Source organism: Lepidochelys olivacea, assembly GCF_965140295.1.
Source record: "Lepidochelys olivacea isolate rLepOli2 genome assembly, chromosome: 10".
Classification (NCBI taxonomy): domain Eukaryota; kingdom Metazoa; phylum Chordata; order Testudines; family Cheloniidae; genus Lepidochelys; species Lepidochelys olivacea.
In genome coordinates this window covers 18,022,927-18,043,705 of record NC_140420.1, presented here as the reverse complement: position 1 = coordinate 18,043,705, position 20,779 = coordinate 18,022,927, and the positions used below count along the sequence as shown (strand labels likewise).

General features: G+C 40.9%; 1 protein-coding gene across 1 annotated transcript in view; it reads left to right on the top strand.

Annotated features, from left to right (window-relative positions):
• The window catches only part of TMC5 (transmembrane channel like 5), a 49,583-nt gene that overhangs the window by 18,882 nt on the left and 9,922 nt on the right, over positions 1 to 20,779 (top strand). Inside the window, exons 4-18 of the mRNA XM_084641426.1 lie at positions 250 to 354; positions 2,602 to 2,718; positions 3,464 to 3,493; positions 3,854 to 3,953; positions 5,085 to 5,175; positions 5,549 to 5,797; positions 7,223 to 7,374; positions 8,000 to 8,144; positions 8,641 to 8,796; positions 9,327 to 9,490; positions 10,073 to 10,151; positions 10,722 to 10,819; positions 11,205 to 11,300; positions 13,614 to 13,689; positions 14,532 to 14,665. Coding sequence (XP_084497552.1) covers positions 250 to 354; positions 2,602 to 2,718; positions 3,464 to 3,493; positions 3,854 to 3,953; positions 5,085 to 5,175; positions 5,549 to 5,797; positions 7,223 to 7,374; positions 8,000 to 8,144; positions 8,641 to 8,796; positions 9,327 to 9,490; positions 10,073 to 10,151; positions 10,722 to 10,819; positions 11,205 to 11,300; positions 13,614 to 13,689; positions 14,532 to 14,665 — 1,792 coding nt within the window. The remainder of the gene's footprint in view (positions 1 to 249; positions 355 to 2,601; positions 2,719 to 3,463; positions 3,494 to 3,853; positions 3,954 to 5,084; positions 5,176 to 5,548; positions 5,798 to 7,222; positions 7,375 to 7,999; positions 8,145 to 8,640; positions 8,797 to 9,326; positions 9,491 to 10,072; positions 10,152 to 10,721; positions 10,820 to 11,204; positions 11,301 to 13,613; positions 13,690 to 14,531; positions 14,666 to 20,779) is intronic.

The following is a 20,779-nucleotide window of genomic DNA, read 5'->3' as shown; positions in this document are numbered from 1 at the left end:
AATGTAGGCAGCTAGCAACATTAAGTTTGCCTTTCAGTAGTCTACGGCATGGTGTAACTATACTATACAATATAATGATTGATTTTAAATGGGCATACTGTATTAGAACGAAGGAAGAGCATAATTCTAGGGTCTATTGTGCTATGCACAGTAGCACTGAGTTTATTACTGTATCAACAAAGCCAATCTTCTGTGAAGAGTTTTAAACATTTCTTTGTGGCTTAATACTTCTGCTTTTCCCTCTAACAGCTAATCCTTCCTTTGAGTATGAGCCAGAACTAGCATACACATCTCCCTCCTTTCATGCCGCGGATGGTCCTTATGTACGCAGATCTTCTGATATGTCTGATGGAGGTAAGGCTTAAGGCACAAAGATGGAATGGCCAATGAGAACATTGAAACTTTAATCTCTAAAGGAGGATGACAGCTGTCTTTGGCTTGAACTAAACTAGACTTTATCCCTTGATAAGACATTTCAGACTAACGAATGTGGAAGGTTCTTTATTTAGTTCAGGTGGCTGATTGTCCAGTAGTCCTCACTGAATCCTAGTCACCATTAAATATAAAAATCTTTCTTAACAACACCACTTCATTGTCCCGGAGCTTCCTGGAACATCCTTGTGGGTGGTGGACCCCATCTCGTGGCAATGAAAGTGGAGTTGGTTGGGAATTTTTTGATGAATTGTTTTTTTATGAAAAAATGCCCGTTTATCTAAACTGAGACTGTTCATGAAACAGGTTTTGATTTGAGGAATCTGCCAACTTGAAAAAAGGTTGTAGGGGGGAAAATGTCAAAATGTCTTGACATTTTCAAAACAAAAACATCAAGCTTTCCAATTCAGTGGCTTTTCACTTTTAAAACCTTTTAGTTCAATTTCAGAGGGTTGGGGGAGGGGCTGAAATTGAAACAAAAAGTTTTGATTGACCTGGCTTGGGTTTGTTTGGGTGTTTTTTATTTTTTGTTGGTTTTTTTTTGGTTTGTGAATATTTTTGAGATTTTGACTTTTCATCATGATTTGATCTGAGAAGAAATTTTGAACTCTCAAAAATGTATGTGTGGGACATGCAAACTGCTCTCTCCCTCCACCCCTCCCCAGCTGTATGTGAAGAGTATGGTATGAAGCAGAGTCACCTATTTGAACGTGAATTCTCTATAAGCAGGTGTACCCCTGTAAATCACTTGTGAAGTTATTCAGGGGGTTGTGGGCCCAAATTCTTTGCTACTGTGCTTCCACTGACGTCAGTGGAATTACACCCACAGAGAATTTGGCCCACCATGTCTGTGTGTGAAGGATAGTCCTTAGTAGTACCTAAAGGCGTGGGGCTTCAGGTAGAGGGGTAGGGGCCAGGGGCTAGCCTCCCCCACAGACGCATTCGCCCACCACCCATGCAATTAACCGACAGGTCTTTTGGGCCTGGAATAGTGTAGTTTAGGGTTGAATCTTTGACTAGATACTGGAACACCGTCTGTCTTAAAATGATGGTATTAGTGGCACTTTATTGTCTGTGCCATGCATAACAGACTATATTGTGGATCCATCAGGTTTCAGCATCCTGTAATCCTTTTCATTATGACATATTTGGTAACTGTTGGCTGCTTCTAGAATTCCTTTAATGAAGAATTCTCTTCTAGAGTTGTTGCCTAGATACGCTGGAAAAACACACCTCTCTTAGCTATCCTTAACCAACTTTAGGAACATGTAAATGGATCTGATTAACATCTGATTTGGGAGGGAAATTGGAGTCTTACTGGAAAGTAACAATTATGTTGCTTCATGGAAATAACCTGTTTCAAAGCTCCACATTATAGAACATAGAGTGAGGGAGAGAAACTTCTAATGCTTGGGAAATGGATACCCAGAACAATCAACTGAAGGATATACTTCCAGACATTGAGAGTCCAGGGAGCAGCTCAGAAAAAAGACAAACACATTTTCCTTTCTCTAATCCTTTTAAATGGATACAAAGAAAACTGGCTCTGAGTACAAATGCTACTATCCCCATTGTTTATTCAAATCTGAAGGGAGACATTGCTGAAGACCCACAAAGGGAGCATTTTTTAGCAGACGCTTCAGACTTTCCTGGTCTTCTAACCCCAGAAAGCTTAAATGCAGAAGGGGAATGCAGCTCTGAGCTGCCTGCATCTTCTTCCCAAGTGGCTGCTAGTGACCAGAAAAAGGTGTTTGTAAACTTTTCTCGCTCTTCAGCTTCAATAGAGGAAGGTATAAGCATCCAGTGAACATAGTGCTTTTGAATATTGGGATGGGGTAAGAAGATGTGTTGAACTCTGATAAGAAAATGGGAGCTTATCTCTTAGGGCCAGATTCAGATACCCTTACTTATGCTGAATAGTATGTTATTCCAGCAATAATCTCACTGAAGTCTGTGGAAGTACTTGTGTAGTAGGGTTTACTCTGCATGTATCCCAATCTGGCCCTTAATGTTCAGTTTTCAAGTCTGAAAAATTACACATCAAATGTGGGAGGATGGGTATTCTTTACTTAACTGGACTATGTGGAAAGTGAATGCGTAATGAACAGGTCTGGCTAAGCTAATTTGGCATTACATTTCTTAGTTCACTAAAAAGTGTGTCTTGTTCAGGTAGCTTCAGTCAGAGATATAACAGAAGACAAGCTGACCTGGTCTACAGGATGCCTTCCAGCCTTCTCAGACTAGACTCAAATGCAGAAACATATAATGAAGACAAACATAAACAAGGTAAGGTACTTAGAGAAGTGGTGTTGGGATTTAAATATATTCTTATCCCAGAAAATTGTGGAGGGCCTTGATAGCCAATATAGAACCATAAGAGAACTTGAAACAACTTGCCACAAATGGCATTCTCTATACTAGAGAAACCCAGTTCTGAAACAGTAGGAGTGTTGAGGATTGGGCTTGCTAAATACATTAGCAAGAGCTGGGTGTAAAAGCCTGACATAGTTGTGTTTTGCAATATTTGGCCTTGTCTTCACTAGGAAATAAGATGTATATTTGACATGTAAGCTAAAATGTTCCTTAATTGTGCTAAAATCCTGTCTAGATAAGACAAGTTGTAGTTCTAACACATGTTAACAGGTTGCGGTAAACTTAAGCTCCCCACAAGGTTTTATTGTGCCAGGCTAACATGGGTTAAAATGATAACTGTTTAATGTGTTAATTAACATGCTACCTGACATGTTTTTAAAATACACCATTTTTCCTAGTGTAGACATGGCTTTTATGCCCCTAGCTGATGCTATTTTACATTTTTTGATTCACATTCAAGTGACCCTCTCAAGCTAACAATTATTAAAACGTATAATAAGCCTCAAAATAACAGATCAGAGCACTATATATAAAAAGCTTTTCAGCAAATGTACAATTTGTTTCCATTAGCACAAAATTTACACACTACTACTAACGAAAAATCTTTTTTAAACAAAATTAATTTTCAGTTCACTGTTTGTTTTTTATGAAAATTTAGAAACCAAAACCCAACTAGAAAAAACAGCAGGTAAGAACCTTTTTGGAAAGTTTGAGTCAATGTTTTTGCTTATTTTGTATTACAGCCCATTGTACTAACAGTAAACCATGACTGGGTATGAATGTTTTTTGAAAGCATTAAAAATTGTATTCTCCCAATGTATCTGTATTACAGAACCATTCATTCCAGAAAACTAAGAATATTTAGTGCAATACCACTGCTAGCTATCACTAGCTCTCAATTTCATATAGTTTAGCTGAGTCTTGGTAGCAGTGCATATTAAAAGTCTTATTTCCAGTCTTCTTCCTCTCATTCTTTTCATGAAAGTTAAGATGTTGTTATCTAAAATTCTGGATAGATATAATTTTTTTTTGTGCATCCCACCGACAGAAGAAAAATTGATCAAAAATCTTGCAAGCATGTCCAGCAGAGAGAGAATTAAAGCAATCCAGAAGACACCAAAGACCATGAAAGAAAAGAGAGACATCAGGTAAAAGCAGAATGTTTATTACAGCTTAGTACTAATGTGAACACACATACTGTTTCTGGCATCTACTTAACAAATGCAGGTGTCTGCATATTTCCTTGCTAGATTCTCAGTCAATTATGGAACAAAACAACTAGAAAATAACTTATATTAATAACATGTTTTAAAGTAGCATCTTATAAGGCAAGTCAGCATTTGGTAAGGATGGCAGGATATGCATTTTTGTTGGATGGGAGCAACATTTCCTCTTGTTGACAGAAATATCCTGTTCTGTTTATATAAGAAATATCATATGAAATATGGATTGTGATGTTTAAGAGTTTCAAAAGTGTTTTCAGCAATAAGAGTGGAGAAGAGGCCAAGCAAAAGAGGTTGAAAGTAATGGCTGATTTACCACTATCACAGTGCCATTGTAGAGGTTATCCAAAGCCCATCACCAACAATAAGCAGGTGTTAGATGCAAGGAGGCTAGACTGGCACCAGACTTGTCTGTCCTGAGGCAGGTTGCGAGTTAACAGAAAGACAAACAGCAAAGCTGTCTCCCTAAAGTCCACATTTGAGTAACTTTTTGGCTGCTACTGAGTAGAGCTGGCTGGGAATTTTTTTATCACCTTTTTTCTGAAAAATGCTGATTTGTTAAAACTAAAACTGTTTTCAAAACCAGGTTGATTTTTAGCTGAATTTTCCAACTTGAAATTTTTTTTTAAAAGTTTTTTAAATGTCAAAATGAATTTTTTTGATAATTTTAATATGAACAATTCTGATTTTTTGCTCTGGTTTGAAACAACTTTCTGTTTTGAAATGTGAAACTAATTAGACTGAAAGCATTGTTTTAAAAAATGTTGAAATTGAAATAAAATATTTCGATTGACCCAAACTGAAAGTTATTTGTTTATATTTTGGGGGGACTCTTTCATCTAGCAAAATTTTTTTGTGATGTTGATCTTTTGTCCTGATTTAGGATGGTAAAAATTTTCAAACTCTCAAAAGAATACACTGGCCATATCCTGCCCAACTGTGCTCCTGAGCACGTACATAACATTTGTGTTTGCAGCAGTCTGTAAAACACAATATGGTATGTTAAATGAGAAGTTCCTCTTTGTTTTAATCACCCTCCTCCATGCTGTTCCACAGAAATAAAGTTCTCATGGAAAAAACGAAAAAATCAGCGAGCTACCATACTCAGATTAACTGTTGTACACAGTGTCTGTACAAAACAGCATTGGTAAGTGTAACCTGCCTTGTTCACACAAGTTGGGTTAAACTTTTTAAAACGAAGATCTCATTGCTAACTCCAGAATTGCATAGCATATTCCCTTGTGTTACCTTTACTTGCCAATAGGCCAAAGAACTAGTGCACTTTTATTTTTATTTATTTATTTATTAAGTTGGATTATGGTAGCATTTAAGAGCTCAAATCAAGGAAAGGCATCCTACAAATGAGAAGAAAGTGAAGGAGGGGAAAATGTTCCTAATTTAAAAATACAAATTTGAGAAATGTGGGATTGTCTTGTGTGACTCTAATTTGAATACTATGTAACAAGTGTAGTATCAGATTACCTGTTAATGATCATATTTCTGTCTCCTTCTAATATTAGTCCTATCAGCAATTTAAAAATGGCCTGTCGGAATGTTGGCACCTATTGCAATTTTGGCAGAAGACTCTGAAAGTCATCGGTGGCAAGTTTGGAACCAGTGTTCTTTCCTATTTTGTTTTTCTGAAGTGGTTACTGACTTTCAACATCTTCTCATTCCTTGTAAACTTCAGCTTCATAACAATCCCACAGCTTATAGTATCAGGACCAAATAACCTTTCGTTCAACGGTCTGGAGCTTCTCTCCGGGGCTGTGAGTATGTAGAGGCAGGCACAAACTAATACTGTATACAAGAGATACATTTTATAAAATCATCCTAAGGCAAAAAAACAGCCACAAGTATTTTCTAGTAACAGCTGGGTGGAGTGGAAAAAGTTTTAATAGTGCTTTTATTTGCTTCCGGTCACTGTAAAAATTTTAATTTGACTTATAGTTCATATTGAACAAAAGTCATAACCAACTAACAGCTGCCCAGTCGCCCATATGATATTAATTGATCTCACTCTAATTCCTAGAGCATTTGTGTCCTATTCAAAAACTGCTTGGTGCCTTTTTGACAGCCTCTCAGCAAGCGATTGAATAGGCATGAAGACTTCATTATCCTTTAACCCCTTCTGCATTATCCTAAGACACTATCAGCAGTGAATCTTCCCATGCTATCCTTCCTCTGCAGATGTGTTAAGGACTTCAGTTTCTAATGCTGTGAACCCGGCACATTTCATAAGCACTGAATTCTTGATTTTTGCAAGGAGCTGGGCAAATCTTGCATAGAGATTTGTTGAACTCAGAGGGGCTTTACTTGAGTGGACCTTTAAATCTGTGCTGAGATCTCTGCACCATCAGGGCCTAAATACCTAAATATTTTTTGGGGGAAGAAAAACCTAAAGTTAAACACCCCAGTATCACAAACTCTGCTAATTTTACTGACACTCCGCTCCTGTTTGGTTTGTTTATTTGGTCAGAGAGGAGGAGCTGTTCCATTTTTGGGGAGGTTAGTTTTTTCCACACCTGACCTTTACAAGAAAGTTGCATCATTTCCATTGTACACCTAGGGGGGTCTATCTACACCTGGGGCAGGGTGGGAGGGTCTATCTAGTGAAATAATAACTCAGACTGGTAGCTAAGACCTTCTCAATGTGAGGAAGCCATGTTGGTTTTTTTAAGAAGGGTAAATATGAACATTCCTGCTGGAATTCTCTTGCAATGTTGCATTTGTGCATTTCAGTTAATGGTTCTCAGTCTTCAGGTGTAAAACGGTTGTGCTCCTAAGTTTCTGGATGCAAAGTAAAAGTACAGCGATAAGGGATTACAGTATTTGCAGAGTGCTTCTTGGGAAGGATGGCCAAATAAGCTTTGATCTAGTGCCAGTTGCAATAATTTTAAATAAGGTCCACTCCTTCAAGGTGTTGGGCACCTGCAGCTCCTTACGATGATTTCTAGGAAAAGGAGGGGTGATCCACTGGCCAAAAGAAGCACTTGGCACCTGTAAAATTGTGATCAGTAATGGGGGGGAAAGAAGGCCCTACTCCTGCAAAAACCTTACTAGAGTGATCTCATTGGGGTGAATGGGTCTGTTCCTGTCAATCAAGTTTTGCAGGAGAAGACCCTTGAATACTTCACTATATTCAATCAACAGCATGTCTTTTGAGTGCTAACCCAATTTCCATATCATTTTAGGGTTATTTTAAAAAAACAGTGCTCTACTACGGTTTTTACACCAACTCTACAATCACGAAAACTGAGAACAACTCTTCCTATAACATGCAGCTGGCCTATATTTTCACTGTTGGGATTTATTTCATCATCTGCTTCTTTAGCTTGGTGTACAGGTACAGTAACTATATATTCCTCCTGCACTTTAAAATGGATATATTTGTATGAAGACAAAAAAGCTATTAATTAACATTTTAAGAGCGTCTACTAGTAGTAGTAATACTGGGCCATTAGTTTGGACGTGCTGCTGTTGACAAATTCCTGTTTCTAGTTCCTGATGGTAATAAAAGAATCTGGTGAAATTAAATACGCTGTCATCAAATTTCCCCAGTTTAGGGCTATGTAGTGTCCAAAGGGCTGCCAGACCCACCAGAATCACTGCAGAGCCACCAATGACCCCCCAGAAGAATTCTGGCTCAGTCAGTTGAGTGTAATCCCCTGTTATGAATGCTGCTGTCTATAACTTCCACGAGTGATTTGCTGCATTTAATCAGACGCAGCCATGGCTGACATAGAATAGGGGAAAAGAAGGCAGGAAGTAGCAGGGTATGTAAGGAGACCTGACCATAAAGGGAAAGGGGAGTGACTGTAACTGAACTCTACATTCACTAAGCAAGGAAGGTAGATTTCTGTAGTTTGCAAGACTGATTTCCCTCCCCCCGCCCCCTTTTTGGGTCTTTCCTCTCAAAGACTCCCTGCATTTCCCTGATACTGATCTCCTGCATGTAACTTCTACTGCAGCATGGCAAAGTCCTTCCGTAAGAACTTCATCAATCCTCACACTTACTCTGGAAGTGCTGCCAAGCTTCTCTGCATCTGGGACTTCAATATAACCAATGAGAAAGCTGTGAAACTGAAGCAAAGCAATCTCAGTACGCAAATAAAGGTAAGAAATCCTCTCCCCATGTGAGCAGATCTAACTCTCGGTTTGAATGTATGACTTGCTCAAGAAAGTGCCATCTGATACTTCAGAGAACTGACTTCTTCCTGCCCCACTAGTTGACTATGTGAAGCTTTTCTGTTATGAGCCATTTACTTACCTGCCATTGGCTTATTTCTAAAGGATGTCTTTTTTTGTCCTGGCAGTTGAATCTCTACAATATTTTCCCATCTCTATTTTTTTCCCCCCAGACCTGCAGCCAAATGGTGGCCTTTAGCTAGAAGGTAGGTGGAGCACACTGCTCTTTGCCTGGCATCATCTAGTGTACTGCTGATTTAACTGAGATTGTTTCCATATAACATGCTTCTGTCCCTCTGTGGCATATCCTACATAGCTGTGCACATGAACGAACAGTGCCTTGCCCCCAGCTCATGTTTTTTCCTTTATTTTTGTTATACTATTGACTAAGGCCTATGCCTAATTAGCAAGTGTTTGATTGCAGGAATCCCTGTCTGAAGTGACCCTCGAGGTACTGAACCTTTCTCTAAAGCAGAGAATTGCTCGTATCGCTGTTCATCTGGTGGTTTGGGTGGCTTCGTTGGGAATAGCAGCTGCTTGTTGTGCTGGTGTTTACTTCCTCTCAAGAAATAATCTACAGGTAAGGACCAGGTTTGGTAAACTGCTACTCTAGAAACACAGGCTTCAACATTGGTATGCTGGACTCTTGAGTGCCAATGACTGTTCATGATTAAGGCTTGGAAGACAATAAGGCAGTATAGGTGTTGCTTCTGCCAATACTCTCATATAACCTTCAATAACTTAGTACTAGGTTAAACAATCAAGGCCTAGAAGGCAGAAGGAAGAATTGCTTAGTTTGGATTCCAGTAGCCTTATTCTGCTAGGTACTACAAAGAAAAAGACCGAACATGCTATCTCTGGTGCACTGACCTATCTCTGGTGCACTCTAAGGCCCCAATACTGCACTCGGGTCTGCGAGTGCCCTCCCCTAGCCGGTGTGGCTACAGAGGTCCATCCTAGCAGGTCGGGGCATATGAAAGCCGGCCAGCATAGGTTAAATGCAGAGCCGTGACTCTCCAAGAGAACGCAGGCAGCGCTGCGTGCAAACTCTTCCACAAAGACCACGCTGAGGGGAGTCTCTCTTGCACTTTATTTTTCTTTCCCTTTAAGTTCCTGGAAGGTAAAAAAAGTGAGCTGGAAAACGAGGCTGCCACGCTAGTGCTGCCCATCGTCGTGTCTCTCCTCAACCTCCTCGTCCCCTTCTGCTTCGCCTTGTTTGGACTCCTAGAGAAATTCCAGTATCCCAGACATCAGCTCTACGTCACGGTTATCAGGTATCCAGCGCCATCCTCTCCTAGTTAGCCGCACGAGCTGCCTGAAGCTGGCTGCACTTTTTCTGTCGACGGTAAGGCCCATGACAAAAGAGTACTGAAAGCATCAGGGCAGTCACTTCATTCAAAGGACTTGTGACTCCACCTCTAACGCTGCCTGTTATGTACTCGGCGCTCGCTACAGTGCCACAGCCTTGGTGGAGGCAAAGGTGTTGTTTCCCTCTCTTCCAGGCATATCCTGGTACGCTGGGCTTTGCTCAGCCTGTGGTGCAGACCCCAGTGCGGGAAAGATGGAAAATGGAGGGAGGGTTGGTTACAGCAGTACAAGGTACCAACATCCATGCTCCACTGAGAGTGTCTTCTAAAGTTGGCCAAGGGGAGCTGCACCATACTTCAAAGCTGACATCCCTAGTGTAGGACAGCGTGCAAATACTGCTGCCTTTCTCCCACATGGAACGTCACACATCTCACTGGCAACATTTGTTTCACAGAATCAAATGCATTGGAAAGGAGTGATGTGCTACTGATGTCACATCCCTCCATGTTTGTTTAACAGGAATCAATATAATTACTTCTTCTTTGTAGAAATATTTTTCTGAAAATATCAATAATTGGAATCCTCTGCTACTACTGGCTTAACGATGTGGCTACATTGGAGAAAGAGGTAAAGTTTTAATCCCTCATGTGTACAAAACTTTGCCATAAAACACGTGGTCAGGAATTAGCCTTAAAACACTTCCATAATATTTTGTCTAAACATCAGGAAATATGTGATCAGTGGCGGAAAAGGTATGGGAAAGATGACAGACTGTTGTAATGAAATTTATAGCCCAGGTGCAGAGGGTTCTTAAGAGAGGGAAGGAATTGTGGCCTTGACATTCTTCAGTTGGATCCAGGAATCTTTGGAGAAACAATTGTTTTGGGGAAAAAAGTCATAGAATGACATTATTCATCCGGCGTAGGTCAGAACTAGCTGTAGCTCACTCTATAGACAGAGACAATGATGAACTCTGTTGTACTGGATCTTAGCACATTTTTGAGCTATATCCTCACTGGGGTTGTTTTGGGAGGCTGTCTGAGGGGGAGGGAAACTAGAGTGAACAAGGATCTGAGCCAGAGCCTCCTGAAGTTTTTCCGTTTGTCTTTCAATGAGCTTTGGATCAGGATCCGGAAGTTCAAACACTAGACAGAAGGATTTGAATTAAATACACCCTTTATTTTTCTCTCTTTAAAGTGCTGGGAAAGTCTAGTTGGCCAAGATATCTACCGTCTCATTGTGATTGACTTCATATTTTGCTTGTTTGGCTCTTTCTTTGGAGAATTTGTACGAAGGTGAGTGCGATTTCTAGATTACATCCTTACTGATTTGATGTCAACATTTAAATTAATGCTCAGTTTCTACCCATTATCTGAAAGAGAAGTGTTTTCACATTTACATTTTAGCTGCTTCATCCTATATAGCATAACTCTTGGCGCAAATTAAAAATGTTCTTTGGCTTCTGTCATCCATGCAGCATATTCATGAACATCAGTATTTTTCCAAACACACATATGTGCTTATTCTTCCATTTGCTGCCTAACTGACAAACAGTGCACACTTTTGCATAATACATCATTAATATAGATCCACATATAGTTAGTTGTTGTTACTTATATGCAGGAATTTCCTTTAAAGATTGTTGCAGTTCTGTAGTTAATGATTTTGTGTCATTTTCAGAATCATTGGAACTAAATGTTGCAAAAAACTTGGAGTGCCAGAATTTGATATTGCACGAAATGTTTTAGACTTGATCTACACACAGACTTTGGCCTGGTAAGTGATGAGTTTTCATTCATACTTGCTGTAGGATATTATTATTTATTCCTAGAGAGGCACTATGAAAAACAGCCTAATGATGACATTTGCAATGGATAAGGATATGGCAGGAAATTGCCCTGAGAGACCTCATTGAATTAAGTTTAAGTAGCTTAGGGTTCATTGTATTAAATGAATGATTGATCTATTATTGTGGGCCAGGATTGTATGTAACCTGGTCTTTTGAAGCTACACCCTATTTCCTGATTATTCTTCCCGAGTCTCATGATCAAAGGCCCAAGCTGTGTAAAGGAAGGACTGACCTATTCCTAGGTCGGCTAGTTCTGAGCTAAGGCTTCTATGAACCTGTAACCGCAGGAAAACTCTCTGTGGGGTTTGAAGGACTGACTCTTACCAGAGCCATTGTTGGAGTTGGGAATGATCTCTGGGGCGGGGGGAGATTAAAGCTTATTAGCAGGTGTGTAGACTCCTTTATTGTTTTTAATATGTTTTCTCTGTAATGCTTTCACCTTAAGAATAAGTGTGTTTTGCTTATAAAGAGCTGTGTGGTAACCTGTAACTGCTGGCAATACACTGGTCACATCCTTCAGCAAGAAAGCAAAGCACAGACAGAGGCCTGTTTAGGCAGTCTGGCTTGCTAGTGTAGGCAAACGACTGTGCAGCCTGGAAACAGGCCAGTCAGGAGGGAGAGAGACATGAGTCTTTGCCCAGGAGAGGCGATGGCTAGGAGCCTAGAGCGGGTCCCATGGTGAACCACAGAAAGGGAATACAGATGCATTTGCCCTGAACTGTGACCACTTTTACAAGTGCTTGGCTACCACAATGGTATAAAAACCTCGATAGAAAGACATTTTAACCTACCTTTTATTAAAATTGTAACTTAAAGGCACTCCCATCTCCTGTTTTTGTCATCCCCCACTCTGTAGAACATAGGCGTGGGAAGTAGGGGTGGGGTGCTGCAGCACCCCCAGGTTTTATGCGAGGCCACTGGCCCCGCTCCCCAGCCGCTGCCTCTGAGCAAAAACCTGGGGGTGATTCCTGTGCCTATGCCTGGCCCAGTCCTCCGCCCGCACTCCATTCCCCAACCCCTTACCTCACCTGGGGCTCAGGTCCCAGCCGCTGGCCCCACTCCCCGGCCGCTGGCCCTGGGCCCGAGGTTTCGCACCTGGCCTTACGCCCAGGGCTCTGCTCCTGGGGCCCTGGCTGCTGGCCTGACTCCCCAGCCGCTAGCCCCATGCCCAGCCCTACCCCCTGCTCTCAGACCTTCGCTCCTGGGGCCTGTCCCGCACCTGGGGCCCCGCTCCTAGGGCTCCACTCCAGGGGCCCCATGCCCATCCCCACAGCTGGGGCCCTGCTCTTGGCCCTGCACGTGGGGTCCTGGCTGCCGGCCCCTGCCTGGGGTTCCGCTCCTGGCCCCACACCTGCCCCTAGCTGTGGCCTCAGCCCCCTTACTCCTGTCTGGGTGCCCCCCTCCTGGAGACACCATCCTGCTCCCAGCCGCAGTAGGGGGTGGGGGGGCAAGGGGGCTGGCTTTCAGCACCCCCACTACTAAAAATGTTCCAGCTCCACTGCTGTGGAATTGAAATAAAACTAATAACAGTGACTTTATGCAGCACCTACACAAAGTAGTCGTCTTTCTGGCCACAACTGAAAACTTGGGGGTGGAAGGGGGTTGTAGAAGGAGCATCCTGGGTCTTTGATATTATGTCTTACTTCCCTACTGAAGTAGCATCACCGTCGAAGCTCTTCTGATATCAGATGGTGTTAGCAACAAGGAGGGAAGGAGTCTGTCCGATGAGCGACAGAATAAGGAAGGTTTCAGAGTAGCAGCCGTGTCAGTCTGTATTCGCAAAAAGAACAGGAGGACTTGTGGCACCTTAGAGACTAACCAATTTATTTGAGCACGAGCTTTCGTGAGCTACAGCTCACTTCATCAGATGAATGCATCCGATGAAGTGAGCTGTAGCTCACGAAAGCTCGTGCTCAAATAAATTGGTTAGTCTCTAAGGTGCCACAAGTCCTCCTGTTCTTTTTGATAATAAGGAAGGAAATTGTTTTCCAGATTCTAAAAGAATATTGCAAGGGGAGGGTGTAATAAAATGTTTTGCTTTATTTTTAAGTATAATTTTTAAAAAGGTTAATTTATCTAGTAGCAAGGTTTGCTTATTGTTACATTTAACAATATTAATATTATAATAACTTTATCCAGATATATTCTACTTTCATACCATGCAGTAAAAACCAAAGACTGAGTTCTCATACATTTTTGGACTCTTTCTCCCCTACGTTTTTTTTTTTTTTCTCTTGTAGGATTGGCATCTTCTTCGCACCTTTAATGCCAGCCGTGCAGATTATATCATTTTTTATAATATTTTATGTAAAAAAGGTAAGGAGCTTTATATTTTATATTGCTCTTTGGGGGGCAAAAAGAGAGGTTAAAGGCAAAATGTGTCAGGTGGAGAGAATGAAGTAGTGAAATGAAAGCTTGGGTGGGTGGGTGTGACACACACACCAGCCAAAACTAGAAGCCCCCCCCGGTTGTATGCATGACCATACTATTTTCAGTAATTGAACACTTAGACTGCGTCTACACTATGAGTGCTACCGCTGCAGCTGTGAGGCTGTAATGTATCCCACATTGAGAGAAGGGGGTTTTCTGTTGATTTGTAGGCAATCCACCTCCCCAAGCAGCAGTAGCAAGATCAGTGGAAGAACTGTTCCATCGACCTAGCCACATCTATACCAGTTGGCGAGGCTGGCTTAACTATGGCGCTCAGGGGTGTGAATTTTTTCACACCCCTGAGCAATGTAGCTAAATTTTTCTAAATTGTAAGTATAGACCACCTGAGTCTACTGCCATAGCATATAGGAGCAGTTGACTTCCACTGAGTCCTTCTCAAACTCAACAAATATTAAATGTTTTGTGGTCTTGAAAGTAGAATTGTACCATTGATCAAAACTCCCTTGAGCTTTGGGGTTCAGGTGAAATGCCCTTTAGTCTGGTTTTCAAAATCCTGACCAACAGAATCCAGTTTTGCCTCTCACTATTTGAAAGGCTGTACTTTATAATGATGTAGTATGTTTGTTGCTGGAAGTGCTGTTTGGAAACTGTTGATGAATGCTATTCCTATGAATTTGCTAGGAATTTCAATGGGATTGACTGAAACACAGGTATTTAAGTGGCATGTAACACAACTCCATCTGTGTGTGTGCATCTTTTTTTTGAAGGTCAGTCTAATGAGGAATTGTCAACCACCTCGCAAAGTCTGGAGAGCTTCTCAGATGACAACGCTCTTCATTTTTCTGCTGTTTTTCCCTTCATTTACTGGAGTCTTGGCTGTAATGGCAGTCACTATCTGGAGGTAGGAAAGAGCCTCAGCATTCAGTCTTCACTATCTCCAAACTGAATTACACCTTTCACAGAAAACAAACAGGGTAGAGATATTTTAATACATAGTAAAGAAAAATCTGCATTTTCTTCCACTGAAAGCTTTCGAGTGTTGCTCATAAACTGTTCAGGACTCTGAAGAACACTACTGCAAACTCACAGAGTTTAAGTTAATCTCTTGAAAGCTGTGCTCAGCTTTTGAAAGAGAGTGGAAATTGAGACCGTGCGGCTCCCCCCAAAGTCTGAGGGATGAGAAGGAAGCAGAGGAAGGCTGGTACTGGCCTGTGATGTGAGTAATTTAGGTTCATTTCTTTCCTCTGCCACAGATGTCCTGTGTGATTTCAGGCAAGTCATATAGTGTCCCTTTGCCTCAGGTCCTTATCTGTAAAATGAGAGAGAGTGGAATTTCCCTACTTCACAGGGTATTGTGATGATAAATGCACTGAAGACTGCGTGAGGCACTCAGATAAGATGGTAATGGGAGCCATGTAGGTATGATAGATAGAAGCTGCTATTCCTGTTTGTCCATTTTCCCTACATTCACTTCTGCTCTCCTACCTGGAGGAACAAAAGGAGGCCCAAGAAACAGTGCAAGATGTATGGAGGCAGAAAACTCTTATAAGAAAAATCAGATGAGCTGCAAACCTCTGTTTGGCAGCTTGAGTTTAGTTTGGTTATTACATGAAGCATTTGCTGTCACAGTCTGGCTCTCCCTCCTCTCTTTCTCTCAGAAGTTTCTGTGACAAACCCATTTCCTCTTCTCTCTTGCAGTTCTCACCCCAGTACAGCAGCCTCACTTGCTAGCTACCAAAAAGTGAATTAAGATCAAGGGCAGGCCCAGAAATCATGGTTCAAGTGGGATGTTTCCTAATAGTTCTTCATAAACACTGGGAGGTTTCACTGAATTCAGACTTGCATGGCTTAGCTCCTTTCCGATCTCTGCAAACCAAACTATCCACCTTATCACAAACAGAAACCTTTATTAACCTATTTCATGAATGCTAAGACCTTTTTATTTTTAGTCTGAAAATTATTCCTTTTTCTAGGGGCTGAGTCACATCCTGTTTTTACCAAAAATCGTATCTGAATATTCTTCTACAAAAATGGGGCGGAAGAACAAGGTGGTGGTGTTGTGGTTTTTATTAAGCATGCATGATGCATCTGTAAAAGCAATGGTTTCTTACATTCATAAGTTTACTGCAAAATCTATGGAGCCTCTACTATGGCAATTAACTTGTTATAACTAGCTAGAGATTTGCACCTGAAAGGCAGTGCTGCCCACTGATCTACTGTGAGAGGGTCTTGTGTCTCTGCTCAGATAGTCAACTGGGCCCATGCTATCGGCCGGGGAGTCAACATGTTATACCAATAAATTAAAAACCAGCAGGATCTTATTAAAGGGAAAAAGGCAAAATACCACATTTATTGTGAATACAGAAAGAATCATAGTAAGCAGTTAGTTATAGCTATAACATTCCATTCAATCTCATATTTATTCACACATTCATTCATACAAACACACACACACACAGGTTCTGCAAGGTTGTTATCATAGTTACCAGCCTTAGAGTTGCTCATGCCAAGCCATTGGCCAGGTGGCCTGGACATGAGGAGGGATGCTTGTCAGATGCTCATCCGATGCTCCTGGAAGTTGGTTTGCAGAATCAGACCCCAAAGTTCTCACTTTCTAGAGTCTATTTTTATAGGAATTTCTTCCTATGCCAGTCTATGGGAATTGCTTCATCATGCTGTTGCTGAATCAATCAGCAGATGGCACATTCCTGATGGCTCCGTGCTGCCAGATGTTATCTTGTTCTTTGGTTCTCCCATTCTTGAGGCTGTTGGGTGGATTCCAGTCTGCCCTTTGGGGGTCCTCTGGTTATTTCCACTTGATGCCTTCTTCAGCTGATGGACACTGGATTCTTAGGCTGGCACCTCCCTGATCATTCAGTTATTATCCACACCAAGCATCCATCCACATACATCCTCTATCTCTGTTTTAATCACAATTGTTAATCCAACAAAAGGGCGGGGAGTCTCTGGGTTCTGTTTCTGTTGTTACAGAGTATTGCTTTGAGTCTCTCTCTGTGTGAATTGCTTTGAGAACAGACTCTGTCTTAGAATGTACTAACACAATTAGCAGCTTGCAAGTTTCACACATAGAGGGAGAGACACAGTACCAAAAACCAAGAGACCTCTTCATTAGTAATACCCTGGAATTTAAACTCTGGGAAATCAAACTCATTTGTGATTTTAATACAGAACTTCTTTAATATGATCCAACATAATCCCCCTTTTGACACTAAGATTTATAATCGTCAGTGTCACTTTCTATGTAGCCTATTCAAGAGAACGTACTGTGAGGCAATTTGAGTTTGTGATTCCAATTCATGCCATATACATGATCCTAGTGATGTATCTTTACTAAAAGGTTCTGGGGCAACAGGCAAGGTGAGGCACACCCACTTTTGAGGAGTCCATTCAGTACAACCTCTACTGTCCAATAGCTTCCCTCCCTCCCCAGCCCACTGGCTCAAGGTCCAGGGTAGCCAGAAGGATCCCATGTGTAATATGGGGAGTGGGCTAACCTTCAATACCTTTGCCTCCAGTGACTGTTGGTGTGCAATTTTGACAACAATTTCTCCCATTAACAAGTCTGGTTTTACAATACTGGAAACATATTGCATTCATTCATATTGATAAGTGTCAAACAATGATCTCTTTCTTTGTTTTAACAAATGCATCAAACCCTTAATATTTCCCAATATGACCCAGAACATTTAGTGTTCCAAAGTAGCTAGTGCAAGTATCTGCATTTCAGTGCATCCCATAGCTATGGCTGTGTAGTTTCCTATTTCTAAATTTTTTTTCTTATGGATAAGCCATGTGGTAGTATTAAGCCATTGCCAAAGATTCCATCGGCCTTTTAGGTTACCCAGACCAATTTGGATCAAGTAGACATTGACATGTACTTGTTTTTGTATCAAGCTGTCCTGTAGCTGGGACAGAGAGCTTAATTTATTTTTAATTACCTGCAAGTCTTTAGTATTTTTTTTAAACACACCACAGTGCTAGCAACAAGACAAAACATAGAACACAATTTCTATTGTGACAGTAGATTCATGGTATTGGGTTGCTTTTCAGCTGGCATCAGCTTTTCCTGATTTTCTGAAAGACAAAAAGAACATGTTTCTACCCCTTTTGAGGTGGCAGATTATTGCTTAAAATATTTCTTTTACAAATACCCTTGCTGATTGCAGGCAAAACAGAAGAATTGCCCCCACATTTTCCTGTTTTTGTTCTATAGGCAGGCCAGGTTTCAATGGCTTTTATCTTTTAAGGGTTTTTATGGGGAAATTATCCCACTGTTTAGTCATTAAATCCCTGAGTTTTCCTTCTTCTACAGCAGACCAAGTTTATAACGTTTTCCCTGCTGTGTTTAAGTTTTATTTACAGGTAATAACTGAGAAGCATCATTACCATACGACCTTAAAGGGTTTTTCCAAAAATCATAGACACTATACGTTGTTACAGGGGTACTTATTATCATTAAATTTATTAAAATTATCTTGTGATCCCATGCCTTTTATTTAGATAATTTGTTTGCTGACCAGGTGGTGTCCTTTATCTGCAGCTCCTTTGTGCTGCTAGTTCTTTCCTTCCTTTATCATTTAGGTCATTTGCATTTTCACAGACGCTTCCTGCTTTTGGATTTAAAGCCATTAGCAGCTCAGAGACTCTATCTTAAAAGGGACACAATCAACTTTCACCAGAGTTTTGATCACTTTTTTAACTTCTGCTTCCAAAACACACAGCAATCTGAAAAAGAAATCCCAACCTATTGTGGCTCCCTTTGGAGCCCTAATAGCATTTTAATTAAGTAGCATGGTATGTTTGCATTTCTTTTGCCCCTTCTACAATATACATGTTCTGGGGAAAATGCACATTCCTTCCATAGTTTACCTTCTATAACATTATCCATATCAATTTTTACATAAGGTGTAACTATTTCTTTTGTTTTTTTTTGCTTACAGAGTTTTCATGTACCTTTATCAAAGTGTCAGTCTGACTACTCAGAGCCATTTTAAGACTCAGTGTTTCTAACATTGCTTCTTTTTGTTTTGTGCACCTCACCCCTGCTGTTGCTTCAGAGGGCCACTGTCTTTTTTTAAATTTCATATTTATTTATTTTTTTACTACAGCTCTCATCTGCTATTTTGTTACAAAAACAAACAAACAAAAACCAACCAACCAAACAAAAAGAATCCAAATTTTTTTTTCTGATTTTGACTGCCCTGCTGCAGCCACAACTTAATAACATTTTAAATTTTGTAAAGCATTGAGTTACCTTTTAAGGGTTAAATGCCAAATCCCAAAGCCAAACAACACTAATTACCTGTGTCTAGCAAAAAGGTCTGTCAGTTTTGCACCTTTGAATTAAGGAGTCAAATGGATTTTTAGTGGCATTATTTAAAACAATAACAGAACCAATTGGTCCTTCGAACTTTACATATATACATACACATTTTCTTTTCCTTAACATCCTTTCCACACTGCTCTGTTTTTTTTACATCTTACATTCCCTTTATACATTTCAGGCAGTTAAGTTCCAATAGAACCCTCTTATGTTCTTTTAGCAAATTTGATTAAATTGTCCAGTCAAATGATTTTAATCAGATAGTTTATTTTTGCCTGGCTAATTTACAGACATTCCTTTGGAAAAGGGCCCATTTTTCCTTCAGAATGGTTGCAAAGAAACCAAGAATGCTCTTTCTCTAACACTTTTCCTTTTTAACATTTTCACAAAGTTTAGCTGCTTAATTCCCTCCAGCCTCTGCAGAGTTAACTTTTTTTAGTCTCTTTTCTCTTTGTAATTATGCCTGGGGGTGCCGTACATAGGACCTTCTCCCCCTTTACCTGCATCCCTCCAGCCTCTGCAGAGTTAACTTTTTCACTCTTTTTGTATTCCTGGAGTGCCTCTTTCACTATTTTCAGCCTGCTTTGGGTATTTGTAGCCAGCACCTTCCAATTGTCGGCTCCCTTTTCCGTTTGTGCCTTTTCCTCTTTACATGAAGACAAGCAGAGGGAAGAATCCTTACATGCCTCCCACAACAACCAAATTGCTGCTGCATCTCTTTTGGCAGCACTAGAAGGTTTGTATATGAGGATATACTGAACCAATCTATCCTCTAGGTCTGAAATAGTGCAGACATCAGCTAGGGCTTGTTTAGTCCAAGGACTGTACCCAAATTTTTGAAGGATTTGTTTTAAAGGTCTAATTTCTTTAACAAAAGGTGAGGTTGGAGTTCCTTCTGACTCCATTCCTCCCTCTGGTACTGGCGGCTTACCCTGTTTTCTTTTAAACATCTTAACATGGATATTTCAATCTCTTTGTCACTGCTGGTATTACTTAGCGAGTGACACAGCCTAGATTCTGACATCATAACTTAATCTATGCGTTTTTCCCCGGCTACCTTCCCGGAGGCCAGCAGGTCCCCGGCTACCTTCCCGGAGGCCAGCAGGTCCCCGGCTACCTTCCCGGAGGCCAGCAGGTCCCCGGCTACCTTCCCGGAGGCCAGCAGGTCCCCGGCTACCTTCCCGGAGGCCAGCAGGTCTGGTTAACCTAATAGAAATGCCTAGCTCAATAGAGCTGGCGGTGTGCACACCAATATTTACAATAACTGAGGTTTTTTACTAATATTTCCCCCTTTCGCAATTCTCCACCAAAATGTTATACCAATAAATTAAAAACCAGCAGGATCTTATTAAAGGGAAAAAGGCAAAATACCACATTTATTGTGAATACAGAAAGAATCATAGTAAGCAGTTAGTTATAGCTATAACATTCCATTCAATCTCATATTTATTCACACATTCATTCATACAAACACACACACACACAGGTTCTGCAAGGTTATCATCATAGTTACCAGCCTTAGAGTTGCTCATGCCAAGCCATTGGCCAGGTGGCCTGGACATGAGGAGGGATGCTTGTCAGATGCTCATCTGATGCTCCTGGAAGTTGGTTTGCAGAATCAGACCCCAAAGTTCTCATTTTCTAGAGTCTATTTTTATAGGAATTTCTTCC